A 13421-nucleotide genomic window follows, 5' to 3' on the forward strand; every position below is an offset into this window, starting at 1 on the left:
CCACAAACCTTTATGGTTTTTTTTTTTTTATTTTATGTGTAGATGAAGGAGCCAACTCTGTCAAGAGTTAGGCAATAAAAACTATTGAATAGCTTGACCTTAAAATAAAACATTCTTTTAAAGTGGCTGTGCACTTTAAACTGAAAATATGAGTAATTGATTGGGAAAGTTAGTAGCAATGCTTGAGCATTTAATTAACGGATCTTCCTTCTCTCCAACCACCTCCCATCCCTATCTATCCCACATCTATATAGTGAGAAGTTACCAGTTGTGGGATCACCCTTCTGGATGGCACCAGAAGTTCTCAGAGATGAGCCCTACAATGAAAAGGTGGGTACATGATATAAATGCAGTTAGTTGTCAAATATTTTTCTTCTGTAGCAGTATGCAAGATTTAGTTTTAATAGGATGGAAATTCTATTGTTATTTTCACTTGTGATGTTTCTGTACTCAGTAGATTATTCAGACTAAGGGAGAGTGTGAATTAAATAGCTAATATTTGTAATTCATGTTTAATCGTATATGGAAATAGAATTGGCTTTATGATTGTTCTGTTATGCTATTTCCATTCTGAAATACCCCACATACTGAAAAATAGTAATGTTTTATTGAACTAACACAATTCAATTTAACCAAGTCTGAGAAATGTAGTAAAGTTGCTTCCCTAACTGTACACTAGTGAAATCTGGGTAGAAGTAAAAGGTCTGTATGTAAACTTGCACAATTCTCTGTGTGTGAGGATTTTGTCTCCATTACTTCAGCTCTGCCAGAGCAGCTTTTATGTGAAAAAGCCCACATCCTGTACCTCTCTATATCTAGTAGTTAGTACTCTGCTTAATTGGTGTACTTTTAACTTGTAGAAAAGCAGTAACTACCTCAGTAATGAATGTAATAATTACCATTTCAAAGCTTTTAAAAGAGTTTAATTGACCTAAATTAATAATAAAGTACCCAAATCTTTGATGCCACATTCTTCATTGACCCTACCATGGGGAGAACTAAAGAGGAAGCAGATGTCATAACTCATCAGCATGAAAGGTGACATATAAACAAGCCTGACAAGGGATGAGGGATTCATGCTTCTGCCCTGTAGACTTGTATTCCATGTTTTCCTAAATTTTATTACCTGAACAATTCAGGTGGGTGGAAATCTGAGGAACTGTGCAGCTCCAGAGGTAGTCAGATAAGTGGTTACTAAATGTCATGGACATTAAACCTGATATACAGTGCTGCTAGGTATCTCAAGCTTTGGGAAGACAGTTTTCTCCAGAGGTACTGAAGTGAGAAGAGGAAAATAGAATTTTTCTTAAAAATAGCATTAATGTTCTGGCTAGGCTGTGAATCATGTATTCATAACCTGTTTTTCTAACCACAGTGATATATGGGCATGTCATGTTTTGGCCATGTTTTTAATTATTCCCATGTGTAGGGCATCAAGTGGAACTTCACTATTCTTCATGCAAGGAAGGATTTAAATTTTTTTTTTTTTTAATTTTTGCATTGCTGAATTAAGAGTGGTTTGGTGTTTTTTTTTTCCTTGAATTTTAAATTTATCATTGCTATTTGTACAAGAATGCTTTCTGTGAGCATGGGTTTCTTCATATGGAAAATGTTAGCTTTAATGCAGTTGCTCAGTGTTTGAGGCTATGGTGTTGTTTAGTTGTTTCATGATAGCCATTTGGGGTAAAGAGAAACTCAGTGGCAGATAAGGACGCTGAGCATTCATAGCTGAACTATGTGTCTATTAATTTTTTTCTCTCTCAGGCTGATGTGTTCTCCTATGGCATAATTCTGTGTGAGATTATAGCAAGAATACAGGCAGACCCAGACTATCTCCCTCGCACAGAGGTGAGTGGTTTTGTTTATAACATTGGTGGGAGGTGGTGAGTCTGCCATGATAACAGCTCAGCCTTTAGAACTTCTGCCACTGCTGTCAAAGATAGGATGAATAGGTGTGACATTAAAAATAGCCTGTAAAAGGCTTTTGCTCTTTATGCTGTTATTGTAGGAAGCTCCATTGAAGACAGTTTCTCAGACACTTTGTGCAGCTGCAATCCTCATGGGAATCCTTTCTGCCCCTAACTGGCAGGACATTGAAAGCATTGCAATGCGAACTCTTCCTTTTGTGGAGTGATAGCTCATGTAGACTTCTTGCCAGCTTCACAACGGACATTTTAGCATTCTGTATGCACTAAGCAGCCCCCGCTCCTTGTGAAATGGGCAGGAGCTGTGTTAACAACAGCTAAAATAAGTTAACCCTTATTTTTGTGTGAACTCTGCTAAGCACAGTGGATCTGAGCTATAATTGACTGACTAAAGATATTTTTTTCTTTATTCGTCCCATCTACAGGGCAGCTTTTGACCCTTTGTGGGGTTATTCCAAATGGTCTATCCCCTTCCATTTCTGGAAATGGAAAATTGCTTAAGTCTCAGACTGCAATAAATGAAAGATTTTGTTAGTCTGCTCTTCAGATTTTATAGACATGCACTTAAGGAACTGGATAATTCAGTCTACCATCCACTGAAAAGTTAGCCATTTTAACTGATACATTTCCATCATAGCAAAGCCTCTGGTTTTGGAGTAGGCTGTTAATTTGCACTATGAAAATCACTACAGTGAAACATCATAGTATATAGTATTGTTTCCAAATCCACGTGGGCAACATTTCAAGTGCAATGGATTGCATTTGAATCCAGGAAGAAGGATGGGCTTTGATGTCAGCCCATTCTCTTACAGCTATCCTGTATCAGTAATCCCCACTGCAAATGCTGCAGTTTGGAGTGTGCATGAAGTTTTCTCAAACTCCTCTGTTATGTGGTTCCCGATAACTTCACACAGAGACCCCCTAAAAGAAGATGCTTTGAGCTAGATAGAAGACCTCATTTATTTCTCTACACTTTGTTGTCATTTGTACAGAATTTTGGATTAGATTATGATTCCTTCCAGCACATGGTGGGAGACTGTCCTCCTGACTTCCTCCAGCTGGCCTTCAACTGCTGTAATGTGAGTATCTTACTTGAAGGGGAGAGGCCTGAACTGGAGTTGTCTAAATCCCTCTGATTTTTGAAGATAAAGCTTAAAGCATTTACAGAAGAGACTTGAAGAGCCTACCTCTAGAAGCAGTGTACCTTCTGACAACCCAGGAAGTCCCTTTCAGTTTTTATAATCCTTCCCTTCCCCTTGCTCAAAGGTCTGTCTTGTGTTTCTGCAATTCTGTGTTCTGTCATGCCAAACAGGTCTGGCACACTGAACAGCTTCTTGCAGGCTGCTCAGGCTGACCATAACCAGTTGGATGCCATTGACACTGGCTAACCCTCAGGCTGACAAAATCCAGCTGTTGTTGTGTGCAGACATACTGAGCTATGAAAGAAGGACTGAGTTGCTCTTATAAACAGAGGGGACAAACAAAATAAGAGCAGGCATTAAACTATTCTGAAGTGTCTGTATGATGCCTTTTGGAAAAGGGGTTTGACATCCAAATGCTTAGCCTCTGTCATAAAATCCAAACTGTGACTGAAATTTAATTTTTATTAATTACAGATTTAATATCTGTAAGCCTATGGGCCATGTGCTGTATGGAGAAATTTTTCTGGCAATTATTCAAGTAAAATTTTGATAGTAGATACCTTCCTGGCTCCTTATTGCAAAAACTCCAGGGCAGTAGATCTCTTCTGCTGGTTATCCTGTAACAGAGTTACTAGTACCAATGTATAGTAAACCAGTTTATATAAAATAAGAAAACCTGAGCTTCCACCACATTCAGGTGAAGTTGGGAATGTCCAGTTTGCTCAACTTAAGTAGAGGCAACTTTAAAAAATTTTACTGCGCATAACTTGGCCCTGGATTCACAACCAGGCTGTGCTGGAACTGATGCCAGCATTGTGTCCAAGTGAGTGCTTTTAAGAAGTCTCATCTCTTTGTGCTTTTGGTGGTTATTTTTGACCTGATGTCTCTCTTTACTTTGTATCCGTACAAAAGCCCATGCTCAAGGGGAGAGTGGTATAAAGGTGAGAATGGGGGCAGTGACTGCTGCTCTTGGCACCACATAGTATAATTTAATTCTAAAAGTGTTTGTGGAACTTAACTATGCATGAGCTACTTAACTCCTCTTATTTCACCTTAGTACAGCAGAGCTTGCTTCACCTGGAGGGGTACATCTCACTCGTGTTTATGAAGCCCTTTGATTACATGAGCGCTAAAGGGTTTGGTTAGAGGTAGGATTTGACTTTGGAAAGCTCAGCTCCCACCTGCAGACTCCAGAAATGGTATTGCATCCAAACACATGGTGCATGATTCAAAGCAATTTTTCAGCTCAGAAATTCAGAGTAAAGCTTCTCATGAAGGAAGGGGCAGTAACCTTATATTCTCATGTAAAATTTGGTGTGCTCAGAGAAAAAGGGTTTTCTCCTACTCATTATTGTCAAATGCAGCTTCCTGTATAATAAATGTCCCTTTGCTGAATTGAAATGGAAATTACTGTCTTGTGATCCAGCCATTAATATGCTGATTTCAGTGTGGGGCATGCTGGAATTCACATACCACTCACCTAGGAGAAGGGAAACGGAGCAAACAGATAAGGCTTTCTTACATCTTCCTAAGCATGCTGTGCCTCAGTGTGGTAGTTTTCTCTGAGACATGGATATTTGTGTACCTGTTTATTATTTAATAGGTCAACAAGGTGTGAACTGTATAGCCCAGCTGAACTAATGTGCAAAGCCCTGGGATTCTCTAGAGCCAGGAAATGTGTTCTAAGGCACCCTAAGAAAACCAGTAAAAACTGACATGTATGAGTAGTGGGTTAAAATTTAACTTACTGTTATAAAGTGTGGGGGTTTGTAAATAAGCACCTGCAAGAACCCAACAATTATAAGCCTACCTGTGGAATATTTAATAAATGTAATCATAAATGATCATGCAAAAAGCCTACCAGGATGAGCTAAGCTGTTGGCAACTGCTGCTTTGAGAAGGAACCTTCTCTTCCATTTGAGCAGAATCTGGACTGCTGAGGGATGGAAGAGGCAAATACTGCTCTGAGTAACTTTTCCATTGCTGCTCTTGTCTTGGATCTTACCTAGCACAAATTAAAATAGAGAGCTCTTTTACTTCCTCTAACTTCCTGTAGCTTGCAGCAGCTCCGTAAGATTCCCAAATTAGCAAGTTTGTCAGAGTACAGTGTGTACTTCAGTGTTGCCCCTGCCCTACTCTTTCAGTGAAATAGGGAACGCAGAAAAATGTTTTCCAATGCCAGTGAATTCCAGCTGCTGCTTTAGAACAATTTTCTTGCTGCTGTTGAATTGAGTGTGGTTTCTTTGTTTGATTTTTGTTACTGTTCATAGGAATTTTTAAGACCTTACCCCTTGTTGCTAGAAGGTGTTCTGGCATTGCTGATCATACCAGTTGTCTTCAGAAGGATCCATCTCAAACAATTTGCAGGGCAGTATCAGGGAGGTCTTTGGGGTTTGTTGTGTACAAAGCACTACTGTTCCCATTGTAGTGGTGGGATCTGTCTGGGCTTGTCCACTCTGAGAAAGCCTTTAGCAGGCTGGAAACAGCAATCAGGTCAAGCAGAATTGTTTTTATTACTGGAATGAAGTTAACTTTCAGCTGCTGAATTAGATGTTGCTACCTACAGTAGTATAGCCTGTGACATAGATACAGAGTCAATGCTCAAAATTATGAAATGTTTTCAAAGTTACTGCTCAAAGGAAGCTGCTTGCCCTGTGGTACAATTTTAGTGTTGGACTTTGTTTAGAGATCTCTATCTGCTAAAGTGAATAAATAAATACTGAGACTAAATAAGTACTGAGAAGTACAGACTAATACATATTGATGACCAGGGGGAATATTTTACCTGGGAAAGATGGATTTTTCTTCTTCCTAATTTATAACTTTGTCAAATTATATAACCACCCTTGCTTCCTTACAAGACAGACCAGTACACTGAGTTGTATGGCTAATTAAGAGATGGAAAAATACAACATTTTCAGCTTTAAGATCAGCAGTGCCATTTTAGGTGTGTTTTAACTAAAGCCACAAGGAGATGATGGGATAATTACAATCTTTTAAAGACTGACATAGCCATGTTGTTTTGTGTAATCCTTTTGAAATAACATTGGTACATAATCTCTGTTTGATAACCAGAGTCCAGAAAGAAATCCTGAACTATCCAAGCTGTTTCAAGCAAACCAACCAACTCCCCTCACACACCATGAATCTGATAAGTTTCCCACATTTTCAATTTAAATTTTTTCTTTTTCATAGAATATTTTAAAATTGATTATTAACTGTGAGTGGTGTAATAGAATACTGCTTTCCCCCTTCTTTCTGTAGTTTTTTTTTTTTTTTGCAATGACAATACACTTAAAGCCATTTTGAATTTCCTCAGTTTCCTTAGATTGTCCCTCTCTCTGTCCACTGTGTAAGCAGAATAGCATGGACAAACCCATGTGGACTTGATTTGTGTGCATTCACAGATGGATCCAAAGTTACGTCCTTCATTTGCTGATATTGTCAAAACACTGGAGGAAATTTTAAACCGCTTGAGAAATGAGGACTCGGAGAGAGACAGAAAGTTCTTGAACCTTGACAACAATGAAAGAAAACCAAAAGGTAGGTGTCTGTGTTGTACAAACATTGCTGGGTGCTCACAGGAAGAGGAGAAAAAGCTTCATATTTTGAAAACTGTTATTTTGGCTATATATGGATTTATTTACGGTTTATTAATTATTTTACACAAGCCCTGAAAATTATTCTGGAGCAATGCTATATGCTTTGCATTGCAGAATGTCCTTTGGTAAAAAAAACAGCTAACTGTTTCTTAAAGTGCCTGATAATATTCTGTCCCCAAGATCTTGAGAGAAAATTTAGAGTTCATTTGGGAATGGGTTTGTAAATTGCTAATAGTATATGAAAATCCATCAACTTTTGATTTATTGCTGCCATACTTCGTACATATACACTATTTCTTTGGTGTATGTTACTTGTTATATTTAGAGGCTTCTTAAATTCCTTCAGGAGGAAGAGCACAGAAGATGCACGAGTATTATAAAGTACCTAGAAATACTCTGAAAGACGAGAAAAGATGAGTCCCAGGTCTGCTTGGGAATGTTGGCCTTGAAAGGTTTTCTCTAAAGCTGTCTGGTGCCACCTGGTGTGGGGAGTAAACTCTTGTAGCCTGGGCTGTATTCTGACTTGGGTGTTTTATGTTAGTACACTTCTGGCATTAGAAACTTAAGAGTACATTAAAAATAATTTCTTATATATACAAATATATACAACATATGGGCATAACTATTGATCTGTAATGTAGTTGCAGATTGAAATAATTTTTCTCTACATCAAACCACATATAGTTCATGCATGTGGTAGTTCTCCCACACCTGGAAGGCATCTAAAAAGAGGTGTGAGTTAAAAAGGAAATTTGTTTGTTTGTTTAGAGTTTTTTGGGTTGGGTTTTTTCTTTTGGTGTGTGTTTTTTTTTTTTTTCTTTTTTTTTTTTTCCTGGCATTCTCCCTTTGGAGTACATGTACAAAACAAGTACTTCTCAAAGAAGTGTTACATGCTGTTCTTTGACTTGCATAGTCTTTCCTACATGGAATGGCTGTAGTCTAAACTGTGGCAGTATTTAAAGGGAAAAAAGGAGATATCACTTCTTTATACCCATATGTTATTGCTCTAACACGGCTCTTCAGAGGCACTTTGAGAGCCCATGACAGATGCATGTTCCAAACACTTGGGGAGTTAACATCTACCAGTTTCTCATCCTAATCTAGTGATACAGCTTTTATTTATAAATGCATGTATGTATGCCATGGGTGCAAATACACAGACATATGTACAACTTTTGAACTCCTATTCATTAGGGTCAGACTCTGATATATCTCCACTTTTGTACTGGATAATGTACTGAAAGAAGGCTGGGATAGAATGATTTAAAATCTGCATGGTACAAGGAGAGACCGTTTTTGTTTGTCTTAGACATTTCCCATCAGGGTGAAAAAGTGCCAATTTCTTTGGCAACCATATTTTGTACTGGTTCTCCTTTGTGGTCAGTAGCACCAACAGACCTTGAGCAACCTCTGCTGGAAGCCAGGACAATAAATCTAGAAACATGCAAATCGTTTTTCAACACCACCCTGTGCCATCTCTGCTGTGGCAGTGTACTGGCAGCAAAGAGGTTTGCAGGGGCTCTAAAATACACTGAGGAGAAGAGAATAGTGTACTTGTGTTTGTGCAGGAATTTAAAAAGAAGGAGCAGACATGTGCTTATGAAACATAGTTTGGAATATCAGAAACGCAGCTTTTTTCTTTACAGTGGTCATGAAAGCTCTGTGAGTGAGCAGGGGGAGCACAGCTATATGGAGCTTCTTTAAGCTAAGAGTATTTCTCTTTTTCTACTCAGGATCAATTGACAAAGGACCAGGAGTAAAACGTTTGAGTTCCTTGGATGATAAGATCCCACCCAAGTCACCCCGTCCGCGGCGGAATATCTGGCTGTCACGCAGCCAGTCGGATATCTTCTCTCGCAAACCTTCCAGGAAGATAAACGTGCAGGACCCCTACTACACACCAAGCAAAGGGTTAGGCCGCAAAGTTAATCCCTTCAGCGCCCGGGAGGACCTCAAGGGGGGAAAGATCAAATTCTTTGACATGCCAAGCAAGTCTGTGATTTCCCTTGTGTTTGACTTGCATTCTCCAGAGGCAGGTGGGGGCCTGAAAGCCAGCCAGTCCCAGTTCCGGCAGGCATATAGCACAGACTGGCAAGACCTTTCCCTTCTTCCTGGGAGGAGATGCAGATCACTTCCACTCTCTCCTGAATTACCACACAAGGAATATGGCCTGTTTGGGGGACTGTCTTCAACTGTTGGCAGGTGTGACCCAGCCCAGTTAGGTGCAGAGGTTCGGCAAAAACTCTTGAGTAGCACTAAATATGGTGTGTCAGAGATTCCCCCCTTTCACGCCAAGCCTCAGAGACCAGAGTTTCTTCTTGCAGCAGGACAAGAAGAGGATATGGACTGTTCAGATGGGCCAGTGGCCCAGGAGGAAAATGGGTTTTGCCCTGTTGAGAACACATGTGGAGATCCAGCATGTGATCAACCATTAGTGCTGGCCCAGTCTGGGCCGCTATCTTACAAAAAGCTCCCAGTTGAGAATTCAGTGAACTCTGAGGGACGTGGCTCCCCACAAGTGTTTGCAGGTTATCTCCCTTCTGAAGAGATGGAGGTAGAAGATGATCTGCTGAACGTTACTCTGTTAGAGTCTACAAAGCCTCTGTTCAGTGTTAGTCCTCCCACTGAGCTGAAGAGAGAGACATGGCCCTTCAGGGAGCAGGATGGGGACAGTCCTGCCCTGTTGTCTCAGACCTCCTCTAACATCTCAGCAAGTGGCAGCACAAAGTCAGCTTGTGACATATGAAGAGAGGGCTCAAACTGAATGTGTCCTTGAGTTGTTCCCAGCTGCTTAAACGAAGTTTTTCTGCAATGCTGGGCTTCACATTTGAAAGAAACTCAACAGATGGTGGAAACTGGCTGTAGGACAGATAGCTGCAGACAGTGTCTGAAGAGACTGATTATTTTATAAAACTTTATTTCAAATTGTGCTTATTCCCTTTCCTGATTTGCATTAGGAGGGGGAACTACTCCAGCCAGAATGGCCATGTGGGTCCCACAGTCCTTTCAGGAGGCAGCAGCCAGAGTAGGTATCATGTAAACAGTTTGACCTGGATTTCCAGCATGGGGCATTTTAAGGCCTTAAGCTCCATGAAAAGTAGAAATAATGACCCTTAGATTTTTCCCTCTTCCTCTAACTGAACATCTCCTCTAAGCCACTGCAGATTTTTCATTAACCTTCTGCATCAGTGCACCTTGGGTCTGAGCTTCTGTTTCAGAAACAGGCACAGGAGTCTTTCCAAGCTATGTTGAGCAGATAGGAATGCTCTCTGGTCCCAGAGCTGCTTTGAATGCTGTTGTAGCATTAAACAAGCTCTTCTTTCAAAAGCAGCAAAAACAAAACCCCTCATGCTGGTCACAATCTGCAGGCTGAGTCACATGACAAGTACTTTGTGATTAACAAGAAGATTCTGTTCCCTGGTGTTTCATTTTCCCTTGGGATTTAGTAATGATGTTTAATACATTTGTGCAGGGAAGCTCGCTTCCTTGTACAGCTCTTTATGCACCTCAGCCCAAATGTGGAGGAAGATTTGCCCAGGGCACAGAGAAGCATATTCCAGCATTGCCATTTCTGGGCTTCTGAAGAAACTGCTCCTGAAAGTACCAGCTGTAATGAGCTTTTGCAGAGGTTGGGCCCTTATCTCTGAAGAGCTGAGTGGACATCATAGTCTGTTTCTGCACAATAGTTAAATACAGTAGCTACATCACAAGTGACTATTATCACTAAGCTAGAAGGGTCATATTCACCTCCCTCTCTGGTACAACATCCCATCTCACTGATTTCACTGCAGTAATGATGGTTCCTCACTAGCCTGCTTGACAGAGGACAGGAATCTCCTGCTCAGGGGAAGTTGCCAGCAGTGTTGTAGCCCCACAAGTGCTCTTGGAGAGCACAACTCACAGAAGGGCTTTGAATTGTCAAACTGAAGAAAATTAGCTTGTCCTAAATTGACTTTTTGTTTCCTCTACAAAAAGAATCTGCTGTCTTTATTGGTTTCTCCTGTCACTGAATAGGATGATCTTTTTATTTATTTTTTTACTTCCCTCCACCAGCAGGTGGAAAAGAAAAAGGCCAAGAAAGCCTTTCTTGGCTGGGATGTGTATCTTTCCTGAGGTGTAGGTAGCTATTCCATGAGTTACAGCTATGACTTCCTCTAGTGAAGTGTGTGTTAACCTGAGCAGTTCTCCCTTTGCAGTGGCTGTTATGAATGAAAGGAGAAGCCCAGTGTTGCTGAGTTATTTAATAGTCCATGCCAGATTAGGCAGCTGTTGGCAGCTTGAGAGAAAATGCCTGTGCTCACTAAGATCACCCCTTTTGGCCCACAGCTCTCTGCTTCTTGAAGGTGCTGATCTGCAGAGTAGTTTCTACCTTCTGTATTGTGTCTCCAGAATGCAGAGCAGCTTGTATGGCTGCCACTGTGTGCGTCTAACTTCGAGGACAGAGAAACACCAGAACTCAGTTGCCTGCCTGGTGCCTGCTTGCCTTTTTTTTTTTAATCTTTTTATCTTTGCTACAATTGTATCTTCTGGGAGGGAAACTATCAGAACCAGCTTCTGTTGTCACAAGATGCATTTAGGTGTGTGACTTCAGACAACCAAGCAATAATGAGTATTTACTTTTGGATCACCAGGCTGAGGGAAGCTGTCCAGCAGCCTGACCAGAGAGCACACGCACACCTCTGGCTGCCCTGGGGCTCCTGTGGGCGAGCCCTGGCTGTCAGTGCTGACACCTCATCATGAAGCCTGCTGCCCTCCCTGACACTGACTGCAAAGCTTGAGCAGTCAGGCTTGGGGTACCCCCAGGGCACCCATTGCAGTGACCTCACAGTTCTCTTACACTGCTGTCTTTACAACGTCTCCCTGCCCTGAACAGCTCTTACAAAGTGGCAGAGCTAAAATTTTATTTTCTTAAATGTCCGCTCTAAGCACAACCAATTGACATGCATTGGGCACAACTATCAACATTTCTGGCTCTTGGTACTGAGGTGGAGATGTCAGAAACAGAAATGGCCAAGGAGAAACAGCTCAGGCCTTTCCTGGATTAGTCTGCATGGGAAGAGGCACACGTATGAAACCGGAGTAAAAGGTCATTTTAAAATTGCAAAGGGGTTGCTGAAACCCAGTGTTTCCAAGGATGCAGTTGGAAGTCACGACATCTCATCCCTTCAGCTGCATAAAGCTGAATCTAGGCTGCACCTAGTAATTCCTAGGTCTTGTGCCTACTGAGGTTGCTTTTCTACAGAGGGCCATTTTCTAACAGCTACTGATAAACATGAATTTGAACATGTGGTCAGCAAACTCCTTGTTTTATAGTGATGTGACAAAGTTTTATCATGATTGGATTTTATCGTGATTTTCACTTTACAGGAGCAGTTCTTGCTCTTTTAAAGTATTTTCTACACATTGCTACACATCTCCCTGAAGAGATCAAAGATGTTTTTAATTCACTTTAAATCCATGTTGAGTTCAATTAAATGTCTGTTATAAGCTATTTTTGTTGTGGTTGCAGGTTGATAAAATGCAGCCAAGAGAATGCATGTGAATTGCTGCCCCTCAAAAGCAGCACAGCCAAGGGGCTGTAGCAGACTTGTACTTGTTGGAGAGGCATTGATGTTTTATGTGTAACAGAACGTTGGTATTTTTTGCCAGTACAACTAAAGACACTTGAATAATTCCTGTTTGCACTTAATGCTCTTGTTTATATTGCATGTCACTACATTTCTATGCAAAACAAATAACCTTTTTTTTTTTTTTTTTGGGAGGAGGGGCAGCCAGATATTTGATTAAGTATAAAGATCTTTGCGAGATGATCTATTTTCGTATTTATGAAGGAGTTTTACGTCTTAATATTTTGCAGTCTGTAAATAGCTGAACTTGTAATTAAAGGCTTAGGAAGAAGTTTGTAGCCTGTGTATAATAGTAAGTTAACACTGCCAGAAAAAAAATCTTTGCAAAACAACTTTTCTAATATTGCGGATATTTATGAATATGTAAAGAAAGCACGTCTTGTTTTTATGTTGATTGACCTTCTGACTTTTTTGAACTATAGAAATGGTGTATGTTTTATTGGAACTGCAATAAGAAGTAACCAAAGATGAATCCACTTAAATATTTTCATAATTTTTTTCTTGGTCAGGTTTTGTAAACTTTCCCAACTTGCTTTCAAAATAAAAATGAAATCAAGGTCTGAGTCTTGTGATTAAGAGGACAACTGCTTTAAGTTAAAAAAGCTGGCTTGAATGTTTACTTAAAATACAAATGCCATTAATACCTGGCTTGAGATTGTATTTGCTATTACTCAGTGCTGAGTTATACCCTAGGAAAACTCATCCTCAGTAAATGTTGTTTCTCTCCTGCATCTCATTGAAGAGTTCCACTATTGAATCCATGAGACTCAAGGATTTTTTTTTTTTTCTGCTCTGTGTTACAGTGCTCTGAAGGGTAGGCTGTATCTTGTGAGCTAGCAGATAGATGAGCTTTTGATAGCAGCCTGGAGGGCACTTCCATGGTGGCTGCTCTGTTCTAGCCCTATATAGCCTCAGTAGCACAGGAAGCTGTGCAGTTTCTCAGGATCACATATCTGGCTTTCAGCCCCACTGCCTCTCCCCTTGGAACAAGTCTGAAGACTTGTGGCTTGGTTCTGCATGCAGTTAGCCAGCTCTAGAATCAGCTGGTCCACATGAGAGGAATTTTCTCCATCCCTTCTCTCCTGTAGGGGCAAAGGTCTTATCTGTGCATGCTCTAACCAAAGG

General features: G+C 40.5%; 1 protein-coding gene across 4 annotated transcripts in view; it reads left to right on the top strand.

The window, feature by feature from the left end:
• The window catches only part of TESK2 (testis associated actin remodelling kinase 2), a 75418-nt gene extending 62559 nt beyond the window's left edge, over positions 1 to 12859 (top strand). For all 4 annotated transcript variants that reach the window (XM_053951119.1, XM_053951120.1, XM_053951122.1 and 1 more), the window contains exons 7-11: positions 255 to 330; positions 1765 to 1848; positions 2918 to 3004; positions 6475 to 6610; positions 8403 to 12859. In XM_053951119.1, coding sequence (XP_053807094.1) covers positions 255 to 330; positions 1765 to 1848; positions 2918 to 3004; positions 6475 to 6610; positions 8403 to 9415 — 1396 coding nt within the window. In that variant the 3' untranslated portion in view covers positions 9416 to 12859. The remainder of the gene's footprint in view (positions 1 to 254; positions 331 to 1764; positions 1849 to 2917; positions 3005 to 6474; positions 6611 to 8402) is intronic.
• The last annotated feature ends 562 nt before the right edge of the window (positions 12860 to 13421 follow it).

This window comes from Vidua chalybeata, chromosome 9, assembly GCF_026979565.1.
Source record: "Vidua chalybeata isolate OUT-0048 chromosome 9, bVidCha1 merged haplotype, whole genome shotgun sequence".
Taxonomy (NCBI): domain Eukaryota; kingdom Metazoa; phylum Chordata; class Aves; order Passeriformes; family Viduidae; genus Vidua; species Vidua chalybeata.